General features: G+C 56.9%; 1 protein-coding gene across 1 annotated transcript; it reads right to left on the reverse strand.

Moving 5' to 3' along the window:
• Window positions 1–18: 18 nt before the first annotated feature.
• TEAD3 (TEA domain transcription factor 3) lies at window positions 19–23,636 on the reverse strand. The gene is made up of 13 exons (XM_054492576.2): window positions 23,281–23,636; window positions 12,899–13,149; window positions 10,989–11,053; window positions 6,758–6,820; window positions 5,751–5,762; window positions 4,885–5,022; window positions 4,726–4,775; window positions 3,755–3,816; window positions 2,733–2,866; window positions 2,350–2,523; window positions 1,997–2,137; window positions 1,767–1,919; window positions 19–1,588 (listed from the first exon to the last, which is right to left on the reverse strand). The coding sequence occupies exons 2-13, from the start codon at window positions 12,903–12,905 to the stop codon at window positions 1,475–1,477; spliced, it is 1,113 nt and encodes a 370-aa protein (XP_054348551.2). The 5' UTR covers window positions 12,906–13,149; window positions 23,281–23,636; the 3' UTR covers window positions 19–1,474.
• Between the last annotated feature and the right edge of the window lie 41 nt (window positions 23,637–23,677).

Here is a 23,677-nt window from a genome sequence, read left to right on the forward strand (position 1 = left end):
GGTCTGGCACACAAGTGGTTACATGACTGACCCACAAACAAATAACTTTAATTTTTTTTTTTTTTTTTTTTTTTTTTTTTGAGCAGGAGCTGGGCCTTGAGGGCCCCTGCTCCAACCCTAAGCTGCATTTATGATATAACCCATCACAGCTGGATTTTAAAAATACACAAAAAAATATATAATATACATTATAAAACCTAGGTGGGGTTTGGAGGTGGCCTGAGCGATATGCAAACAGTGAGGACCTTCAGGAAGCTCGGGCAGGGTCGGGATGAGGAAGGGAAGGGGCACAGTACTTCATATGAAACTCATAAATACCCACAGGTGGCTGCTGGACAGGCCCGGTTGGCTCTGGGGGCCTGGGTGTTGAGAAGGGGCAGCAGGTGAAGGGTTAACCTTCAGTCCCAGAACTGGGTCTGGGAGCTGCTACTCTAGGCAGGTAGGCTGAGGTGGGGAAGGACCTAAGGGAGCAGTGCCCACCAAGGGTTTGTCAGATCCAAGCCTCAGGCAAGAGAAAAACCAAAAGCCGCCTGCTACTCCCTCCCTCTGGGCCTCTGGTCTTCCCAAAGGCTGGGACTCCTTCTTCTACCTTGCCCTCAATCTGGAGGGTGCTGGGGGGTGCCCCATCTTCCTGGGGCCCCTGGCTGGCTTGTGGACTAATGGGGTGCTAATGGGGTCTAGTAGCTGCTGTGCTCCCTTCTTCATGCCCAGTCTGAAACAGGTGCTCCCCTAACCCAGCTCCCCTCGATGAGGCTCCACTCCACACTGCAGAGCCTCTCCCCTACCCTGCGGCCAGCCCCCGCCCCAGGGAGGTAGTGTAAACCTGGGCTCTGGGGACAAGCAGCCCTGGATGAGAACTCCAGCTCTGCCCACCTCTCCTGTGGGTCCCTCAACTTCCTGGAGCCTGGGCACTTCATCTGAAACGCAGAGACCTATGCTCGCTGTGCGGAGTCTGAGGACCACACAAGCCATCCAAGGAGTCTGGGCACCAGGCCTGGGACACAAAGGGGCAAGGAAGTGTGGGCCCCTTTGTCCTCAGTCCAACCCTGACTGGACACTCCCAGGGCCTCTGCTCACTGACTCCCTTGGTCTCCATCCTGCCCTCACCTGCCCATCATGCTCCCCCAAGGGTGGGTGGGGGGACAGTGGCCACACATGCCGGAGGCTGAAGGTGTCCCCTATCCCCACCTCTCTGAGGTCACGCCAGGCTGGGCAGAGCAGGGTGATGGTGGGCCAGCGCCCCGGACAGGCTGCCCCACCGCTGAGCCCTCCTCTCCTCTCTTCTCCCACAATTAAAGCGCAGAACAGTGGCAGGGAGTGTGTGTGCTGGGGTAGGTGGGGAGGCCTCCTGGGTCCTGGGCCTAAGGCCTGGCAGGTAGATGAATCCTCAGTCCTGGACCCCCCCGCAGGGGTGCCAGGCAGGTGTGGAGAGGAGATGCTCACCCTGCATCCTTATGGAGGCGCAGAGGGCACCCTAGTCTTTGACGAGCTTGTAGACATGGTGCTGGGCCCCGTGCTCACTGGTAGAGACTTCGAAGACAAAAGCAATGACAAGCAGGGTCTCCTGGGAGTCCCGGCTCGTGACCACCTGGGGGGTGAGCAGGTAAGAGATTCAGGAGGTCAGGGAGAAAAGGGCCATGGGGCAGGGGGGTGAACAGACCATTCTCCTTTCCGGATCTGTGCCTCTCATCCAAGCGATGTGTCTGGCTACCCAACTTGGAGGCCCTGGCCTGTGGGACTCCCCACAACCCCTGCTGCCCCCATACCTGCAGGATGGTGAAGTTCTCCAGCACGCTGTTCATCATGTACTTCTCGGGCAGGTGCTTCAGCTTGTGGATGAAGTTGATCATGTACTCACACATGGGCGAGCGGTGGATACGGTACACAAAGCGCCCGTTTTCCAGCCTGGCATACTCAGTCTGCAGAGAATATGGAGAAGGCGTCACTCAGCCTGCCTGCTCCCAGCCCCACCAGGCCACCCAGATCCCCCACTCACCTCCACCTTCTCTACCACCTGTTTGCCAAAGGAGCACACCTTGGTGGAGACGCTGATGGTCATGCTATCAGCAGAGCTGTACTGAGAGCTGACCCCATAGAAGGCTCCCGGGCCCTCCTGGATGGTGCTGTTGAGGTCGGCCTGGGCATGGGGGTGGGGGGTGTTAGGTGCTGGCAGAGACCAGAAGTATTCCCGCCACACCACATCAGAGTCCTGCCCAAGGATCCATCTCTGGCACTCTGCCCACAAGCCATGAGATTGGAGCAGGGTCAGAGGTCAATGCAGTGGGCCTGGATGTTGCACCTCTGGGGTAGGGAAGGGGGCTTGGAGCAGAGAAGGCCAGGGGGACTCACCCAGAACTTGACAAGGAAGAAGGCATTAGGGGGCCCCTTCTCATAGAGCTCCTTCAGTCCTCCCTTTTTCTCGGGGAATTTGTCATAGATCTGGCGCACGTCTACTGCCTCCAGGGGTGGGTCTGAGAAGGCGGGGTTCGTCTGGCCGATGTGCACAAACAGGTGTTTGCTGTACTGTGGGGAGGGCCGAGACAGAGTCAGGAGAATACTCAGGCTTGCAGGCCTGGAGGCGGGGAAGGGAGCACTGCACAGGTATAGAATTGCCTGGGGCTTCCTGAACAGGCCAGACCCCAAACCCCCAGATCCTGAGTTGCAGCCCTGGATCACCCAGCCGGCCTCTCCACAGTTGTGCAAAGCCTCACCCTCACCCCCAAACACATTACCGTGTCAGGGTCTCGCTGCACCTCCATGAAGGCTGAATACTCGAGGAGCCTCAGCCGGGAGGAGGCAATGGTACGGTCCTGCCACACAGGCACAGAGGCAGCAGCTGAGGGGAGCGGGGCCAGGGGCTCATAACCTGGGAGGGCGAGACAGATTTTCATCTGCATGGACGCATGCAGGTGCTTACTGACAAAGCTGCCCCCAGCTTGCAAAGGTGCCCCTTTTGGGAAGGAACATAGGTTGGATTTTGACTCCCCTACTAGGTGTCCTTGTACAGTGTACAACCTGCACAACCACATGTGGTGGCCCTAGTAGTATATATCAAAAACATTTCCTTGTGTGACTATTAATGTGTGTTTAAACAGAAAACACAGAGAAGTAAAAAAGGGAAAGAACAATTACCCAGAATCCCACCATCTAGAGAGAGAAAGCCTTGTTAAGATTTCAGTGCATTTCCTTATGGGGAGTTTTCTACCCATAGAGATGTGTGTAAATGTAGGTTTTGGTGGTGTGTGCTTGTAGCTGTGTATTGGCTATGGTTTTTTGTTTTTCTGAGATGGAGTTTCACTCTTATTGCCCAGGCTGGAGTGCAATGGCACAATCTTGGCTCACTGCAACCTCCACCCCCTGGGTTTAAGTGATTCTCCTGCCTCAGCCTCCCAAGTAGCTGGGACTATAGCCATGTGCCACCACACCCAGCTAATTTTTGTATTTAATAGAGACAGGGTTTCACCATGTTGGTCAGGCTGGTCTCGAACTCCTGACCTCAGGTGATCCACCTGCCTCAGCCTCCCAAAGTGCTGGGATTACAGGCATGAGCCACCATGCCCGGCTTGGCTATGGTTTTGTGCCAGAGATCTGGAAGCAACATTGTACAAGATAAAGGGGCTATTCCTGGCCTGTCCCAATCTCCTATAGATGTCACAACCCCCTCCCTCCCAAAGCAAACACACACAGTTGGACCCCAGCTCTCCTGAGTGGAGGTACAGGTGCCAAGGGAGAGCACCTCGTGTGGGGAACTTACTGCTGAGCGTCGGCGGCAGGGGCGGCTGGATGGGGTAGGCTGGCTGTGCAAAGGGCTTGATGCTGCAGAGAGGAGCACAGCCTGGTGAGAGGGTTCCCTCTTCCCCACCTTCCACCTGGCCCAGCCCCTCTTCCAAGACCCCAGGAGCAAGCCACCCAGCCTTTCTGCTGAGGCCCAGAAACGCATGCTGAAAAGCTAACTCGCAAGGTTTTTGTTTTCTGCACATTTTAGCTTTTGTGAAATCCTGCTGCGTCTCCCAGCTGATCTGCCCATTTAGTGTAGGATTTCATTTCAACCTTCTCCACGCCCCCCACCCTGAAAAGCTGCTCCTTAAGCTGAGGGTCTTTTGATGAAAGTTGTTTTAGAGTTGAAGAACCAGCACACTTGACCACCTGACTTGTTAACTGAGAGACTGCCTCAGAAACTGAGTGGAAAGTAAACAAAGGGATGGATGACAAGTGGATGCATGCTGATGAGAGAATGCATAGGTGAACAGCCAGCGCATCAGCTGTCCTGTTGCCACTCTCCAGTTTTTTTGTTTTTTTTTTCAGAGACAGGGTCTCCCTCTGTTGCTCAGGCTGTAGTTGCAATGGTGCAATCAAGGCTCACTACAGCCTGGAACTCTGAACTCCTGAGCTCAAGCAATCCTAGCCTGCCTTGGCCTCCTAAGTAGCTAGGACTACAGGCACGCACCACCACGCCCAGCTAATTTTTTTTTTTAATTTTTTTTTTAGAGAGCAAGTCTTGCCCTGTTACCCAGGCTGATTCTGAACTCCTGGCCTCAAGCAATCCTCCCACCTCGGCCTCCCAAAGTGCTAGGATTGATTACAGGTGTGAGCCACCACCCAGCCTGCATCCCTCTATTTTTGAATTAAAACTTTGCTCAGCTGTTGCTGGAGCCCAAATGGGAGGGAAGCCCTGTGCAGCTGCCAGGAGGAAGAGGGCATGGGACGATGAGCCACAATACTCACTCCTGAGAGGGTCCAGGCTGCTGTCCCAGGAGAGGGGGGCTGCTCCAGAACTGCAGGGATGAGACAAGGCCCAGGGGCCCCTCAGCATCCATGAACCCCACTAAAGCTCATCCTTTACGGCACACCCCCACACCAGCCCACCTCCTGGGACCCATGTACCCGCGAAGAAGTGGAGAAGACGGCCTGGGGCAGAGGGGAGGGTGGGCTGAACTTGTTCTGCAGGACACTGGCAGAGACGATCTGGGCAGAGGACATGGACGCCATGCTCTGAAGGGCTTTGTCCTTGGAGACCTGGTCCTGGGGAGAGGAGGCTGCATGAAGCCAGGGCCACGCTGGATGAGGCCAGGGCTTGCTTGCTTTAGGGCCCCTCCCATGACCCCAGCAGAGTCCAAAGCACTAGGATGGCAGGTGTTCCTGAAGATCCCGGCCTGGATTCCAGCCCCAGCTCTGCTGTGTGATCTTGGGAGAGTCTCTGCACCTTCCTGGTCTCAGTCCCCCAAGTGCCCATCACCACTGACCACAACCACAGTAAGAAATTACTTTATTCCAAAGGCCAATATATATCAAGATATTTCCTCTTACTGTATGTCATGTACTCTCCTATTTTCCTGTTTTTTTGAGACGGAGTCTTGCTCTGTTGCCCAGGCTGGAGTGCAGCGGCGCGATCTCGGCTCACTGCAAGCTCCGCCTCCTGGGTTCAAGCAATTCTCTTGCCTCAGCCTCCGGAGTAGCTGGGATTACAGGCGTTCGTCACCAGGCCCGGCTAATTTTTGTATTTTTAGTAGAGACGGAGTTCCACCATGTTGGTCAGGCTGGTCTTGATCCCCTGACCTTGTAATCCACCCACCTCTGCCTCCCAAAGTGCTGGGATTACAGGTGTGAGCCACCATGCCCAGCCATTTCGTTTTTTTTAAAATGAGGCTTGCACACCTATTAAGCTGGTTTCATAATCTGTCATTTGAAAATCCTGTATTAGGTGTTAAGACCCTTTCCCCACTCCCACTGGGGAGGGCTGTGCTACTTACCAGGTTCATGGCCTGTGAGGGAGAGAGGGAAGATGGATTAGAGGACATGTGCAGCACCAGGGCTGTGGGGTGAGGGACGTCTTTGCGCCTACCTCCACCCAGTGCCCATGGGTTTTAGCTTCCGAGGAGCCCAAGGAAGCTCAGCAGACCCTCCCCGTCCCCACAGAGGGAGTGCCTGCCAGCTGGGGCAAGCCCTGGAAAGGGCAGAGTGAGGGAAAACAAGCTGGTGCCCTCTGGGTCTGTCCATATGTTCTGGAACTAGGCTCTGGGCATGGGGGCCTGGGGGTAAGAGGCCCCCTCCGCTGCACCGCTGTGGGCAGGGAGAAGAGCACACGGCCAGCGTGAGGCCCTGAGAAGGGCCTCAGTCATGAACCCCAGACTCTGAGATCCGCAGCTGCAGGACAGCCAGCTCTGCAAGGAACTGCCATGCCCACCTCAACAGCCCTGCCGGCCAGTAGCCCCGTGGCCTTCTCCCTGCCCACGGAAGTCCCCATGCAGTTAGTAAGCAGCAATCAGGAAGAAGGAGAGAAAGAAAAACAGAGAAGAGGAGGGGTGGGCCTTAGTGGCCCCCAGATGGTCTCCCTCTCCCTCACTGACAGGGCCCTTGGGCTTCCTGCTGCCACTTGTGTTTCTTTCTGGACCTCCTCACAGCTTCTCAGCCCCTTGCCTGTCCCATGCTGGAGCCACAGAGCAGCGACAGGCCTGCACCCAGGAGGGTGCTGGGCAGGCCAGGCCAGGTGGCAGGGACCCCGTACCTTCAGCTTAGACTGAATCTCCCGAGATTTCCGCCTGGCTAGAACCTGCAAGTGGCTAGAGACCTGTAGAGAGAGAAAGAAAGAGAAAAAGAACAGAAAGAGCGGAAGGACAGGCAGGAACAGAGCTTCAGCCAGAAAAGAGGCACAGTGGGGCTGGAGAGCTGGCCAAGGAAAGGCCTGAGCTATGCAGAGATAGCGCCGTGGGTGAGGGGCCCAGGAGGGCTGAAGGCCCCCGCCAGGCACCCAACATACCTTGATGCCAACCTGGTACTCCCGCACCTTCTTCCGAGCTAGAACCTGTATGTGGCTGGACACCTAGGGGCCGCCCCGCGCCCCGCCAGAGAGGAAAACACAGACAGTGAGGAGGCACAGCCATGGGGTGGCCGCGGGCAAGGAGCATCCCAGACCTCTCATCTCTAGGGAACTACATGTAAATGGGGGGAACTTTTTTCTTTCTGAAACAGGGTTTATGTTGCCCGGGCTGATCTCAAACTCCTGGGCTCAAGCGATCCTCCTACCACAGCCTCCCGAGTAGCTATGACTATAGGCATGTGCCATTGTGCCCGGTTCAGACACCTCTTGACACTGCCAGTTTTGTTCTCTTCTTGGTCTTATCATGATCAAGAGCCACAGTGGCTTCCAGGGCCACCATGTACAGCTGCACAGGTTGTTCACTGGCCCAAAGGGCACCAGTGAGGGCTGAAATCCAGCCCAAGTTCTACTGCCCAAACTATGTGTCCTTGTACAAGGCTGTGCCTAACCCTGTCCTCCCCGCAAAAAGGGTGACTTTTTCTCACTGGTGTCCTCAGAGGAGACAACCTTTTTCTTATTGGCACCACAGGTGCTAGCAATGGCCATGGTGCTCCTGTTGGCCATTAGCTTATACACCAAGGCCACATCCTCTACCAGGGATCTCCCTGGTACCACTGCCTGAGTCCTCCTGTCAACCCCAACCACAGCCCCAGCCTATGAAACGCAGCCTGGCCCTCCTACTTTGCTCCCATAACTTTTTCCCCCAATACACCTTCTTTCTGCTTGGGTTAGTATATGCTAGTGTGTATATATGTATTCAGTGGGTGCTCTTAATTGCAATTCTTCTCTAGCCATCTCCTCACAGCCTCCGCAGGCAAACTTGAGCTAATCACTGTCTGGACGTGTGTGCCCTGGGCTGTGTGCCCAGCTGACACAACAGACCCTTGACCTTGTCAAAGATCTGACCCAGAAGCACAGAGAACCCAAATGTCACTGTTTTCCCCAGGAAACACACAGATCCTTGATGCCGCTTCACGCTTTCAGCATTGGCAATTGGCTTTCTTTGCGAGTTGTTTTTACTCCCACAAAGAAAGCTCGTTTTTCTCTTTAATCACAGCCTGACAGTGAGTTTGTATGTGATGCCACCTGGTTAGGACCTGGGTGGGTGCTCCTCACACTGCCTCACTGAGCCCAGGAATCAGACTCCTGTCCAGCAAAATTACTGACCACTTCATGCTGTGACAGTAACTGGCGTTTACTGAGCACAGATACTATCGTCCTCTGCATTTACGCATACCGACCCCTTGATCTTTACAGCAACACAAAAACATAGGTACTAATATCCCTGACTTACGGATAACAAAACTAAAGCCTGGAAAGGTTAAGCCATCACACGGCTGAGTGCTACAGCCAGGATTCAAACCCAGGCGGTCTGACTCCAGAGCCCACTCTGACTCCACTCACCACCAAGCTACGTTACCAGGACTCACTTGGACCCTTAGCTCAGAAGACTGCCTCCAAATGGTTGACTCTGTAACAGCTGAAAGTCACACGGAGCTTCATTCTAACTTAATATTTAGCTCTTTTGTCCATAAGGAGGCATTGTGCTTGCTACGAATTTCTGCATGTATGTATCTGTAAAAACCTAAAACTGCATTTCTTTGCCAAAAGTAATTTTTTTTTTTTTTCTGAGACGGAGTCTTCGCTCTGTCACCCAGGCTAGAGTGCAGTGGCGTGATCTCGGCTCACTGCAACCTCTGACTCCTGGGTTCAAGCGATTCTCCTGTCTTAGCCTCCTGAGTAGCTGAGATTACAGGTGCGCACCACCACGCCCAGCTAATTTTTGTATTTTTTAGTAGAGACAGGGTTTCACCATGTTGGCCAGGCTGGTCTCAAACTCCTAACCCAAGTGATCCACCCGCCTTGGCCTCCCAAAGTCCTGGAATTACAGGTGGAAAGTAAATTTTAAAAGGATCAAAAAAAACCTTGTCAGTGGTTACTCTTTTTAACACATAAAGACATGCCTTGTCCTCACAACCAGAGGACAGATTCCCTTTCACTGGGATCTAAAAACCCAGAGTTCTAAGAAAGAGTAAAGATAGGGGAGTTTCATCCTTGTACCTTATGCCCTTACAATGAAGGCAGTGGTTTCTAAAATTCTGAGCTTGTCAACAGCTGGTTTGTAAAAGCTCTTTTCTGGGCAGCCCTCTCAGGATGCTAGGCAGGAGCAGGTGTGATGGTGGACCCTGAATTCAGGGGCTGGGATGTGCCCCACCTCTGCAATCCACCCTGGCCTCAGTTCAAAGTGACCCAGCTTGGCTGGATGCGGTGGCTCGTGCCTGCAATCCTAGCACTTTGGGAGGCTGAGGCGGGAGGACTGCTTGAGGCCAAGAGTTCAAGAACAACATGGCCAACATCGCGAGACCCCATTTCTATATTAATTATAAAACTTAAAAAAAAAACACCAAAAAAACAGTGACCTAGTGACCCTTGGCCCATTCCCACTCTGACTAACAGGTTCCTATGAACGCCTCTTCCGGGTGGAGAAGGACCCGCTGAGAGTTCGCTTCTGAGCTCAGAACAGCTTTCTGTTTATAATAATGTCTGGAATAATAATAACAGCAGCAGCAAATTCTTCTGCAGCGCTTATGCTGTTCTAAGAGTCTTCACATGTTAACTAATTAAATGGCTGAGGATGCAAGGCTGGGAGGCCAACTACTGCCCACTCCCAGGTAGAACCAGTATTTGAACCCAAGGGCTCCAGGGAACAGGGCCCTGGCGCATGCCTCCATGTGGTATCCCTGGTGCCTAGAACATGGCAGTAGGTCAATCGTTAGCTAAGTGAATAAATTTGGTGCTGTATGAGCTAGACTTAGGGAGGGTGGTTCATAAATGCTTGAATGAATGAGGGATCATTGCCGCCCCTACACTGGGTAGGGAGGCTCAGAACCTTCCTTTGAGAAAGAGGTGGAACAGGCCAGACTTGTCATGTGCACCATGGGGATCTGTGGGTCCAAATACCACCAGGACAGGAGGCTGGGAGTGTGAGGGTAGCACTGGCCTCCATTCCTCCAGGTCCCGCCTCCAGCCTGGCCTCTCTCCCAGGCAGTGGGGCCATCACTCCCATCCACTCCCTTTCAGGTTTCTGTCACCACACTGCCACCTTCCCTGGACCAGAAGCCACTAATTGTCTCTTACATCATCATTTTTCTCCATTCCCACCACCACTACCCTCATCCCAGGCCCTGGCACTGTTGATGTAGGCCTCTGCTTATGCCCGCAATGGCCAGCCTCCCTGTCTCCAGCCAGCCCTCTCTAATCCATTGTCCCTGCTGCTTGAGGGCCTTCCTCAACAGCTGCCACCTGTCACTCCCTGCTCCATACCCTCCTGTAGCCCACCACTGCCCCTTGGGGAACCTGTCCCCCATGTCTCCTGCTGAGTGTCCCCTACCCCAGCAGTCCCCACCCTCCCTCCACCACATTAGGCTGCCCACAGGCACGGCTCTTTCCTGCCTGGGGGGCTTGAAGAAGTTACTTAACTTCCCTATGCATCAGTTTCCTCATCGTAAAAAAGATAATTACTGTACTTATCTAGTAAGGTTACTGAGGGGATTAAATAAATTAACTTAAAGGAAGCTCTGTATGGGTTTACCACGATTATTAGTTGTATATCCAACTTCCTCAGCCTGGAAGGAAGGGTCCTCTCCCTTTTCTCTGCCTGCCTAACTCCCATTCCTTCTTAAAAATACATCCCGAGTGTCACCTCCTCCAGGGAGCCTTCCCAGCTCTCTCTCCCCACTCCCCTAGCCTTGTCCCAGAGTGCCCTGCGCCCACCCTCTCTCAGCCCCACCACCTTGCTCTGTACCCATCCATCTGACCATCTGGCTCCCTGGCTGGTGAGTGAGCCACTCAGGGCAGGGACCACATAGCAGCCACAGCAGCCCCGTGGGCTTATCTGTGGTCCCTGAACCACAGGCCCTGGGCAGGGTAGTAGGTGGTCAGAGAGGACAGTGGGGCCATCTCTCCAAGAGAAGTGGGAAGGGTGAATGGAGCTGCTTGGGGGTGGGAGGGCGTAAAATCGAGGGGTAAGGGGAGTGTGATGAGGCAAGGAGGGTGGCAGTCCAGGTCAGGGGCAGCCTCGAGGAGCTGGGCAGGGTAGGGGCAAGGGGTTGACCGGGGCAGCTGAGACAGAGCGTGTGGGTGGCGGGCCCAGCATAAACCGTCTCTCTACCTGTTTTCTCGTCCGAGTCTTCCCCGTCCTCAGTTTAATATAGCGTGCAATCAACTCATTTCGGCCTAGATTGGGGTGAGAGAGAAAATGAGGAGTGGGCAAAGGGTGGAGCCAGAGGCTGGAGGCCCCCACCCCACCGGGAAGCCACTCCAGGACCCTCCCCAAAACACTGCTCTTCTGTTCCTCACTCTCTTCACCCCAAGCTGCACATGTAGGGCATGCAAAGGTGGCCGGGGAGTCACAGCTGCATCCTACCGCCTCCAGGACCTAGAGGGGCTGCTCTTCAGGGGACGGGTGCATGAGGGGCTGAAGGGTAGGAGGAAGCAGGGCCGAGCAGCACTAGGCACCCTGACAGGCTTCCTTGCAGACAGACCGGGTGGCTGTGGTACAGGTCAGCAGGACAGTAGCCGGGTAGGGCCTGTCCTGGCCAGGCACGCCCATCCTCCCAGCCCCCAGCAGTACTTCCTGCCTGTCACCACCAGTGCTCTTAGTGCATGGATTTGTGGGGGCGTGTGAATGAGCCTGCCCCAGGTGGATGTCCTGCCCTTGCTCTGTCTTTACCCTGGACAAGTCCCTTCCCTTCTCTGGTGAAAGACCAGGAAGGACAGGAAGGCAGCACTGACCGCCTCCAATGTGCCTCCTACACTGGCGGCCTGTGTCAAGATGTGTCACTGAGCATGTCGCCATGTCCTTGTGCCTGTCACCCCCATGTCACCAGTTCCAAGTGTCTCTCCACCCTGTGAGAGCCTTGTGAGCCTTGGGGTGCGGGGTCTGTTCTGCACCACAGACCCTCTGAGGGCCCAAAAGCTGCCAGTGTCCAGGGACTTGGGCCTGAAAGGGGGATGCCTGGGCTACACGGCTGAGCCTGTCAGCATGGTCAAGGTGTACACCTCTACCCCCAAATCCAGGCTCTCTGCCCTCCAACCCCATGGCCTCCCCAGAATGGCCAAATTCTCCAAATTCCATTCTGATGACTGAACCAGCCCCATTGCTCCTCCCTTCCCGCCAGCCCCTCTCCACCCCACTCTCTCCACCCTGTCTAAAAATACCCTGTGGGGCTCCCCAGCCTGGGAGGCAGCAGTGGGGGCAGACAGCACCCACCCTGTGGAAGGCACCCTGGACCATCTGCCTGCCCCCAAGGTGGGGCTCTGGGGCTAGGTGGGCGTGGCCAAGAGGGCATGGCCAAGGGACAAGGAGCAGACCTGATCCCTTCTCACAGGCGCGCCCTGGGAAGGGCTGGGCCTGCCTCGCTCAGCCACGGGCTGCTGGGAGGAATAGGGGAGCTGGCCAGGAACCAGGCCCAGAAGGGTCGAGTTATCCCAAAAATGCAGCTCTGGGAGAGCCCTCTCAGGGCTGGACAAGAGGGGACACTCCCTTCAGGAAATGGGCAAGATGGCAAAGAGAAGGGCCAGCAAACACAAGGAGTGGGGAAGGGGACTGAGGAGGGAACACGTCCCCACAGCCCCAACGCGGGCCTTTGTCCCCGTGCGACCTCCCATAGCCCGCACTGGAAAGAACTGTACGGGCTGTGGGAGTCACTGGGCGACTGTCACTGGGCCTCCTTTCCACATCCTCCTCCGGGAAGGGACCCCGTTCCGGGCCTCGACCGGCGCAGACTGGGCTGACCCACTTTCTTGGGCCCACTGAGTCACCTCGAAACCTCCAGGCCGGTAGCGAGGAGGAGAGGAGAGGCAGGCGGGGGTGCCAAGGTGTGGGCTGCGCCCTGGTTAGGGGGCGAGCCCGGCTTGTTTATGAGGAGGAGCGCGGAGGAGGATCCAGACACACAGGCTTGCGCGCCCAGACTCGCCCGGCCAGCGGCTGGCGGCCTCCGACGTCACCAAACCGGTTGGGTGAGAGGGCAGAGAGCAGGGGGAAGGGCCGCAGTCCCGCCCGCGCCCCCCCGCACGCACCGTACATCTTGCCCTCGTCTGACAGGATGATCTTCCGCCGGCCGCAGGGCGGGTAGATGGCCAGGGCCTCCTGGAAGCTCTGCTCGATGTCCGGGCTCCACACGCCCTCCGCATCGTTGTCCAGCCCCTTGTCCAGGCCCTCGGGCCCATCCTCCCGGGCCTCCCCGGGGCTGCTGCTGGCGTTCCAGCTGTTGGACGCTATTGTGCTGGTTGCTCTGGGCTCTGGGCCTGAGCCCGCTGGGCGGCTGAGCCTGGGGGACAGAGAGGAACTGGGACCAGGGTCCTCCTCGACCACAGCAATCTGCTATCCCACAGCCGCTGGCTCTGGAGCTCCGCCCCCAGCCCCAAGCCCACCCTAGGAGCAGGTGCTCCGGGTGGAATGGAGGTAACCAGAGGAACAACCACAGCTTGTTCAGAGCTGTGTGACCTGGGATGCACGCGCTACTTCACCTCTCTAGGCCTCGGTCCTGTAAAACGAGAAAAGGGTCTCCTTGAGGAGACCTCCTTGAGGTTGTGAGGGTTAAAATGTAAATGAGCTCATGATAAGGTACCAACCACATGCCCAGCTCATAATACTCAAGAAATAGGTAATCGGTAACAACAATGCCTCACACCAACACAGCACTTTTGTAGGGAAAAGGCATTTTCATATTCATTCAAACCTCATAAAACTAGGCCGGCGCGGTGGCTCATGCCTGTAATCCCAGCACTTTGGGAGGCCGAGGTGGGTGGATCATTTAAGGTCAGGAGCTCAAGACCAACCTGACCAACATGGTGAAACCCCATCTCTACTAAAAATATATTAGGGCTGGACGCAGTGGCACATGCCTGCAATCCCATCACTTTGGGAGGCTGAGGTGGTTGGATCATGAGGTCAGGTGTTCGAGACCAGACTGACCAACATGGTGAAACCCCATCTCTACTAAAAATATAAAAATTAGCCGGGCATGGTGGCACGCACCTGTAATCCCAGCTACTCAGGAGGCTGAAGCAGGAGAATCGCTTCAACCCAGGAGGCAGAGGTTGCAGTGAGCCGAGATCATGTCACTGTACTCCAGCCTAGGCAATAGAGCAAGACTCCTCAAAAAAAAAATTAGCAGGGCATGGCAGCACACTCCTGCAATCCTAGCTACTCAGGAGGCTGAGGCACGAAGATCACTTGAACTCCAGAGGCAGAGGTTGCAGTGAGTGGAGATAGCACCACTGCACTCCAGCCTGGGTGACAGAGCAGACCTTGTCTCAAACACACACACACACACACACACACAAACAAACAACAACAACAAAAAAAAAAACACTAAAGCAGGGAAGGTAGGGAATAAAGCCCATTATCCAGAGACGAAAACTGAGGCTCACAAGGTCACGCAGCTGCCAAAGCCATGCTGAGGAGCACAGAGAGGAGGAGCAGAGGGGCAGGGCTGTGCTTCCTCAGCTCTCCCTGTCAGCTCCTCCTCCCCAGTGTCCAGATCCCCAATCAGGGACCTCCACCCCTCACTCTCGCCCCAGCATCAATGCAACCCTGCTAAGGACCCCTCAGGGGACAAGGAGAGTCCCTGACCCAGAAGGGCATCATTTTACCTTCCCCAAATCGATAACTAACCAGAACTCTGCCAAGGGGCCTAACGTAGGGCAGGAACTGCCCCAGGAATTACAAAAAGGGAACTGGCGAGGGAGCAGCTGAGAAGGTGCTTGGCCAACAGCCTGGCTCAACCTCACCCGCTCCTCTATCCCACTTCCTGTTCCCGCACCTCCAGGCCCCACAGCAGCCCGTAAACCACCCACACGCCCGCCCCCGCCCTGGCCCAGCCAGCCTCCATGTGGGCCAGGGCTCTGTAAACTGTGAGTGCCCTGAACCTGCCAGGCTGAGTTATTAATTTGGACCACACCCCACCAGGCCCCCTATCACTCACAACCCCAAGACTCACCCCAAATCCCCTTCAGCCCCAGAACCCACATGTCCAATGTATTCGGGGTCCTGGAGACCTTAGCTCTGGGCAGCAGGGAAAGGGGAGGGGTGGAGAGGTAGGGGACCCCGTCAGAAGCCAGGGAGAAGAAGATGAATTCCAGGTCCTGCTGCTTGAGTCGGGGTGGACTCTCTCTGCAGAGCCACCTGTTTGCTTAGGGAGGCTTGAGGGGGTCACTAGTAGAATGAGGTGGGGAGGGCCTGGGGAGCCTGAATGTCAGCCAGTTATTTGGTTATTTTTTTTTCTTTTTAAAATTTTTTATTTGTTTTTTATTTTTTAGACAGAGTCTTGCTCTGTCGCCCAGGCTGGAGTGCAATGGCGCGATCTCCGCTCACCGCAACCTCCACCTCCTGGGTTCAAGCGATTCTCCTGCCTCAGACTCCCATGCAGCCTCCCGCCTCAGCATGGTGGCACCTGCAGCTGGGATTACAGGCGCGCGCCACCATGCCCAGCTAATTTCTTGTGTTTTTAGTAAAGATGGGGCTTCACCATGTTGGCCAGGCTGGTCTCAAACTTCTGACCTCGTGATCCGCCAGCCTCGGCCTCCCAAAGTGCTGGGATTACAGGCGTGAGCCACCGCGCCCGGCCCTTGGTTATTCTAAACTATTATTCAGTTAGTTATTCAGTTATTCAACTAGTTATTTTAATTATTCTAAACTATTGAGTTTAGACTTAATATTACTACTAATAACAGTACCTGTCATATGCCAGGCACTGTTCTGGGATTTCACACACATTGACTCATTTAATCCTCACAATAACCCTATGGGGCAGATACTATTATTTTTCCTAGTTTATAGATGAGGAATCCAAGAAACAGAGAAGTTAAGCAACTTGCCTTAGGGCACACAACAAGTAAGTACTAGGGCTGGGTTCTGAACCCAGGTAAGCTGGCTTCAGTTTTATAACCAGGAAGGTTATAGGGAGGGTGCTGACAGACCCCACCACCTGAGAGAGAAAGGAGGTTCAGCTGTCATAGCAACTGCCCTAAGTCTACCCAGGAGGTCCCCCTCAGCCCAAGCAGCTGGAGCAACTTCAAGACCCCCACACTGCCGTAAAGCCCTTTCAGTTATGCCTCCAGAGCCACCAGGAATCTCTCTCCCATGGCCAGTGGGCAGCCAGAAGGAGCTGTGTCCCTGACCCGTCAGAGGGGCCAGATGCCCTCATTCCCAGCCTGTCCTTCACCCCAGGAAACTGGATTCAGAGCCCCAGCCCCTACTCCTCAACCAGAGGGGAATTCTTGGAATAGAAATGTGAGGGATAAACAAAATAAATATAAATAAATAAATAAGGAAATGTGGGGGGAGGTGGCTCACGACTATAATCCCAGCACTCTGGGAAGCTCACTTGAGGCCAGGAGTTCAAGACCAGCCTGGGCAACACAGTGAAAACCTTGTCTCTATTTTTAAAAATTAAATTTAAATTAAAAAAACAAAAAGAAAAACAAAAGTGAGGGGACAGGGGTGTGCTAGCTGGGTGGGGGCACCTAGCGACTCCCCTGTTGAAATAGTTGGGATGCAGGGCCTGTCCACAGGTATCAGTTTGACACTGCCACGGAGCTGTTAGAGGGGAGGGAGAAGAGGGGCTACAATGAGCTAAGACCCCTCTTAACCCCTTTCCCGAGGCCTCCCTCGAGCAGCAGCGGCCCAGGCAGCCCCAGACTTTTAAAGCAACTTTCCTGCCTCCCCCAAGTCCCTGCCCGCCTCCCCTCAAGCAGGCTGTGGCCCCCCCCTTCTTAGGGTGATGTCAGCCCCGCCCCGCCCCCCGCGGGAGCACTGTGGCCAAATATGGCGAACACAGCAGCAGGCTTGGGAGCTGGGACAGACTGGGGGGGCGGGGCAGGCGGCCCCTGGCTGGGACCGCTGGCAGCTGGTGAGGGGGAGGGGAGGGGGGACGGCCCAAAGGACGTGTCAAGGAGAGAACAGGACCACCGTCCCTCCCTTCCGCTGGCTCCTAGACGCATGCGAGACTCACTTTCTAGGAACTCTCCTAGGGGCAGAGGCACCAACACAGGGGCAAGTGGCACTCCCCACACACAGCCATGCACAGGAGCACACTGTGCAGAGGGGCGGTGCGAGTGTGAGAATGTGCACCCCCAAGCTGAGGCACACACATGGGCAGTCGTGGGCAGGCAGCTGCCCCGGGCTGGGGGTTGGACCGGGGTCTCAGTGGAAGGGAGTCTGCAGGAGGCGTGAGCACTGGCTGCTCTGTTCTTCTAGAGACCAGCATGTGCCCGCCGCCTTCTTCTCCCTAGATCCTCTAACCGCTGGGACCCAGGCTGGGCTGAGAGAGGAGGCTATGGCTCCCTGGACAGGTGCGGGCTGGGCTGGGGCAAATGTGGGACTCTGGCTTGGTGGAGGGGTGGGACATCTAGAGAAGGCTGACTGCGGGCAAGAGGGCAAGCCCTGGGCTGCTGGCTGATGATGCCTAGGTACCTAGAAACTCTGCCTCGCTGCGCTGTGCCATGAAGAGGAGTAGGAGAGAGAGCAGACCCAAGTGAGGGTCAAAGGGAGGGAGACCAAGGCCGGGGTGGGGCCTGACACAGACAGGAGGGGCAGGGGAGACAGGCTGGGGGAGAGTCTGGGGCAAAGAGAGGCTGAGATGAACCCAGAGAGAAAACAGACCGGAGACAGGAGAGTCCCAGGGAGTGACAGACAGAAAGCCCAACCCAGCGGGGGACAGACCAGAGCCCTGCAGAGTGAAGGGAGAGAGCCCAGGAGAGATGTGGAGGCAGGGCAGGGGAGTGCTGGACCCTCAGACCCACAGACTGACAGACAGAGCCAGTGCGGGGTGGAGGGAGAAGGGGTGAAGGAGAGCAGGGGAGGGGCACAGACAAGGCAACCAACAAAGATCTAGAAAGAGACACACAGCAGAGAGGGGTAGACCAGAAACTCAGATATGATAGGCATCGAGGGAGGGGCAGACCAGGAGGGGACGGGGAGAAAGAGAAAGACAGGGACAAGGACAGAGACCCAGAGGCCAAGGAAAAACAGAAGGAGGGAGTGACAAGGGAGGCCACTGCCGGGGGCTGGGGCTGGCCACTGTCCAGAACACCCCCACTCCCGTCTCAGGGGCTCCCACCCTCCACCTCCTCTCAGAACCCCTCCCATCTGCCCCTGCAGAGGAGTCCTGTTGTACCTGTCCTGCAAACCCGCCAGCAGGCTGCAGACCCCCAGGGGACTCAGTCTGCCTTCACCCTCATCCTGACCAGCCACACCCGCTTCCCCTCTCCCAGGGCCCTCAGCCTTCCAGGCTCAGAAGGCCTCTGGGTGGAGGCAGGGATGGGGGCTAGGAGGCTGGGTGAGCAGGCTTTGGGGCCCTGGGGAAGATAAGGGGCACCTTGCTGCCCACCCCCACCCTGGGGCAAGACCTGCCGGAAGAACTGGCTGGACAGCTCCAGGGATCAGGTTGGAGCAGGGGCCGCTGCAGAGGCCCTGGTCCCCCACCCCCACAGGCCCTGCAGCCTCCAGACCACCCAGCCCTGTAGCTCCTTTTAGGGGCCCCAGAGCCACTGCCTTGGTAGGAGGCACAGAAAAAGCCAGTCTGGGTGGGTGGGCACCTCCTGTCTTACCCCTTCCCCTGCACCAGCTCTGCTGGGAAGACGAGCTGAGCTGTGACCTTCCTGGGTCTAGCAGCCAGCAGTCCACCCCTGCAGGGACCCCAGCCCCCAAAGCATTCTCACTTGGAGTGAGAACATCACTCAAAATGTGGGAAGATCAGTGAAATCAGCAGTTTCCTCCCAAATCTCTGCCCTCAAACCTGAGCTGGGCTGACCAGCTGGGGGGTCGAGGATGGGGAGGGCAGCTGAGGAGGGCTAAGGGAGCCTCCCACCCCCTCTGCCTTTTTCTCCCTCCTCCCCTACCCGCCCCACAGCAGGCCAGCTGTTCTCCAGCTGCCAGAAGCTCCCACCCTAGAAGTAGCCATGCTCTGGGACAGCAGAGCAAGTAGGGACGTATCTGTCTCCCCCACCTCCAGCCCAAAGACCCCGGAGGGACCCTGCCAAGCAGCCACACCCTGCCAGGCTGGGGAGGGATTCCCTCCTTCCTGGAACAGGGTCTCAATTTTTACAGGAGGAAGCAATTTGCAGAGCCCACTAGGAGGGAGGTGGGGGCCCCTCCACTCTCTCCCCACCCCCCGCCCCGCTTATTAATGTGCTTCCAATTTGGGACTGGAGACTTTCTGCCCCTCCTCCCCACACTACTTGGGAAAGGGGCTTTCTCAGGGAGCAGAGGGGGTTGGGACAGTCCCCCCAGGCCTCCTTCTGCAAAGCTCATCCGTTGTCACGCTCCCGCTCCCTGAAGCAGTATAGGGGGTAGGAGGGTGGAAACTCAGCCCTCAAGTCCCCTGCAGAGAAGGGCCCAGTTCCCAGACCTCCCTTCACCCCCTCCCTGGGACTGACTTATCTCCTCATCTTGTCCTGGTCCCAGGGCGGGAATCTCAGGTATCCAGTGGGAGACAGGCTATGGGGGGTCACTGGGTTTCTCAGTTCTCAGTTACCATGCCAGACTCCTGGTACTCTGGGTCGCCCACTGGGCTCCCACCAGCCACTCAGTCAGTGCCCCCATGAGAGTCACAGTGTCATCTAAGAACAAATAGGCTTCCTCTGCACCCTTCCTCTCGCTCGCATACACAGTTGCGTCACAGCCACTGTCCTGCTCATTCACTGTTACCCGCATCTCTCTCCTGCCGGGTTTTAAAAAAAATCTTTATTGTGATAAAATATACATAACATCAAGTTTACCATTTTAGCCATTTCTAAGTGTACAATTGAGTAGCATTAATTACATTCCTTCTTTCTGTTTTTATCAGTGTCTTTCTCATTGTCTTCCACATAGATGCCACACATGTCAGGGACCACAGGCCCCCAAACGCATCCCACAGAGCCTCCTACACGCCCTGCCTGGCATAGCCCTGGGGGTGTCACCCACACTACCCAAGAGTCCCAAACACGCTCAGATAGTGACCACCCACCCACAGCGCCAGCATCAGTCATGCCCCACAGTTTCTCTCACATACGGTGTCGCTTTCTGGTGCTCAGTGTCACCCACACACCACATACCATATTCATGCTTGGCACATGCTGGATGGGGCCCACCTTGCTGGTACACACATCATACTGACACAGAGTTGGTCATGTTGTTTTACTCGCACGTAGTGTCACATGTAAGTCACACACAGACAAACCTGAGGCCATCTCACATGCTGTGTCACAATATGCAGGTCACAAGTGGTCACACCACAGTGTAACACATCACACAGATTGCCACTTGTCCGGCTTCTCACGCACACGTGCCCGCGCGCTCACATACACGCAGCATCATGTGAGCGTGGTGTCCTTCACACACAGGTCACTTGAGCATCAGAGCTACACCCAGTGTCATCTCCAGGCACACACAGATGGTTAGGCAGCCAGCTTCCTTCATCGGCACGTCCTGGGTGATGCCCTGGCACACACAGAACATCCTCCATGCAGGTTCTCAGGTACAGAGGCGGCAGCACACCCAGACACATGAAGAGTCACCCAGTTTCTCTTATGGACGTGTATATCTGTCACGCACACGAATGTCACAAAGCCACAGTTTCTCTCCTGCATACACCCAGCCCCGCACAAGTTGCTTTGACCAGGGTTCTCTTCCACACACATCCAGCCCCACAGAAGACAAGTCTCACCCACATAGAATGTCCCACTCATGGCTTCTCTCACACACATCCAGCGTCACACACAGTTGCATTCTCATTTCCCTCTAACACTTCCTGCCCTTTCAGGCCTGGCAGGGAGCACAGGAAACAATCGGCACTCTAGGAAACCCCAAGGGCTGAGGCTTTAGGGATGTGCAGAGGGATGAACCTCTCCGGCCCTAACCTCAACCTCCTGTGGGTTGGGGAAGACAGGCAGAGCCCTCTCCCTGGCAGGGTTCTCCCTGGAGGGAAGCGGCCCCTTCTGCAGACAGCCCAGGGCTGGCACAACACCACGAGGGGAGGGGAGGGAAGGCAGGGCAAGGCCACAGGGACAGTGCCGAGTGTGACCTGCTGACCTCCCCAGCTCTACCCAGAGGCAGATCCTCAGGGCAACCCCTGGGACCCCACAGCTTCTGCAGCCCCCATGGGGGAAGAAGAGGCTGCGACTTCCTAGCCCCTTCACAGAAAGCTGCAGCGTTTAGACCCCTGGGCTCCTCTCCCCATCCTGAGTGGGGAGGAGGAGGAGGGCAGGACCAGCGATTTCCACACTGAGCCCTGGGACCCCCACAGGTGTTTGGGAGTGGGGCAGAGGGTAGAGCCACCGAAGTGGCCTCTGAACACCCTTTGTGCCATCCAGCCCTAACAGAACCCACGACCACTTCAGAGGCAAGATCCCCCAATCCACCAAGCCCTCCTGTCCCTTGACACCTGCTCCCCGCCACCTTTTCAGCCCTGTTCATCTGGCTGAGCTACTCCTCAGTCACCCCTTGGTTTGTCCTTGCCTTCTTCCTTGGGCCACTGGATCACCCACCCACCTCTCCAGACCCCACCAAGTTCAGGTTCCATCATGGGAGAAGGAAGGCAAACTGGGAGACAGACTCTGGGAGGAGCTCAGAGAAAAGGGACTTGAGAAGTCATTCATTCCAAGCAGGAAAACTGAGGCCCGAAGGGGCCTGCCAAGACGGCACAACTGGTTAAAGGTCCAGAGGGGACCAGATCCCTATTTCTTGACTACCTCTGTTGAGATATTTCCTCCTTTGATATTGTTGAGAATATCAAATCCTCCCGGTTTTAACATTCCTTCAGTTGGTAGAAAGTGCCAGGGTCTACAAACCTTAGGGTGAGGATGGGAGCAGGGCTCAGGACCCATGTGATGCTCCTGTACATTTAATGCGCTGCTCTGTCCTGGCAATCACTGACCACTCTAATAAGCCATTCCCCAGCCCAGATGTGCTCATTAGCATTAATGACGGTTCCCTCCCTAGGGGGTAGGGGAAGGCCCAAGAGCTTGGGACTCCTACTGGCTCCTACCCTCTCCCTGAGGAGGGGGCACCCAGGGCCCCTGAAGTTACTTTTACCGGATAGCCTTGTCCTGGAAGATCTGTGCACTCTCTGCCCACTGGGTGAGCAGGGACCCAGAAGACCACAGAACCACATCCTTTAGGGAGTGCCCCTAGGAGAGGGGTCTTGGCGGGAGGGGGGCTACAGGAGTCTAGAAGGGAGAGGACATAATTCCCCCAAATCTCCAACTTTTGAGGAGAGCCTCCCCTCCTTGCCCCAGGTGGTCCCAGCACGGGGGTGGAACATGTATACAGAGAACCAGGCCACAAGAGACTGGATACGCAGAGCCACTATGGGTACCAGCCCCTCTGAGCTGTGTCCAGCCCCTACCCCTATGCCCTGTTCTTCCGGACAACAAGTCCAGGCCTGACCTGGTTCTGCCCCTACCTGGAAAGAGGGAAGACACAGAAGAAGACAGCCCCTGAGAAGCCCGCCCCAAGGCCTCCTTCCCCCTCGCACTGAAAGAATCTCTTAGCCCTGGATCAGGGCCCCTCACCAGGAAAGTTGACAGAGCGGGGTCTCAATGACACTGCCCCAGGGCCCAGCTGGGCTGGAAAACAGATCCAGACCAGCGCCCCCAGCCCTCCCTCCCCTGGCAGGAATAAAGGGCATGACAGACAATGGTGGGGACCGGGGTAGGAAGCGGGGAACCAGCCACCCTCAAACCTTCTCAAGTCTAAACAAGGGCCCTGAGAAAGTGTGGGGAAGAAAAGGCCCCAAATCCAGACCCCTCCGAGCCAAGCTCACAGCGCTCAGGGCTGGAACTCTGAATCAGCACCCCGACGCAGGCGGCAGAACTGAAGGGAACGTGAGCCCCTCCCTGCCTCTCAGGGGACACACGGCCGGGGCGCGCGGCTTTGGTCCCAGACACCCTCCACAACCCAGCGCAGCCGCGGCACCGCGCGCAGAAACCGGCCTGGGCGCAGGGAGGCCGGGCCCGAGGCCTGCGTGGAGCTGAGGCCGGGCGGGCTCCGGGAGCGCGCGGGCCGGGAGTCCAAAGGGCGGCGGGGCCCGGGACTGGGCGCCCCGGATATGAGCACCAGGGTGGCAGGCAGGCCCTCCACACTGTGCGGCCCCCGGATCCCCGCCCCGACCCCCCAAGCACGGACAGCGGGACAGGCGACGGCACGGGGGACACGGTCTCCCCGGCTTCCCCACCTTCCCCGACCGACTCGTCCCCGTCGCGGGGGGGTGGGGAGGGCGGGGGGCGGGGCTTCCCGGAGAGATTTTCCCCCTTCCCTCTAAACTTCCCGGCACCCCGATCCGGGGCTCCAGCTCCCGCTGGACAATAGCTCGGGGACCCAGTCCCCCTCGAGTGTCGCCCCCCCAGCCAGCCCAGCCGACCAACCAAACCACCTCTCCCGAGTGGGGCCTCCTCCCGGCGTCCGCCCGGCTTACCTGGTCCGAGCTCGCGGGGGCGCTCCGGCCAGGCAGCTCCGCCGGGCCCGAGGGAGCCGCGAGGGGGGCCGGGGAAGGGGGGTCGTGGGGAGGGGGCTGGCCGGAATGTGCGGAATGAGCCGGGCTGGAGCGGGAGGCGCCGAGCGCGGAGGAGGGAGCGAGCGGGACGGAAAGTTTGTGTTGAGGAGCCGGGGCGGGGGTGGGGGCTGCGGGAAGGAGGGGGCGGGGCGCGCAGGGGGCGGTGCTGGCCGGGAGGGGCGGGGCCGTCCAGCCGCGCTCGGGCCGCCTACCCCGCGGCCTCGCGACCCGGCCACCCCGGCTGGCGCGCGCCTGGACGCCCCGCTCCTCGCCCGCCCGTGCGGAGCTGCCTTCCTCCCCCTGCGCGCCGGGCCTCGCC

Source organism: Pongo pygmaeus, chromosome 5 (assembly GCF_028885625.2).
Source record: "Pongo pygmaeus isolate AG05252 chromosome 5, NHGRI_mPonPyg2-v2.0_pri, whole genome shotgun sequence".
Lineage (NCBI taxonomy): Eukaryota > Metazoa > Chordata > Mammalia > Primates > Hominidae > Pongo > Pongo pygmaeus.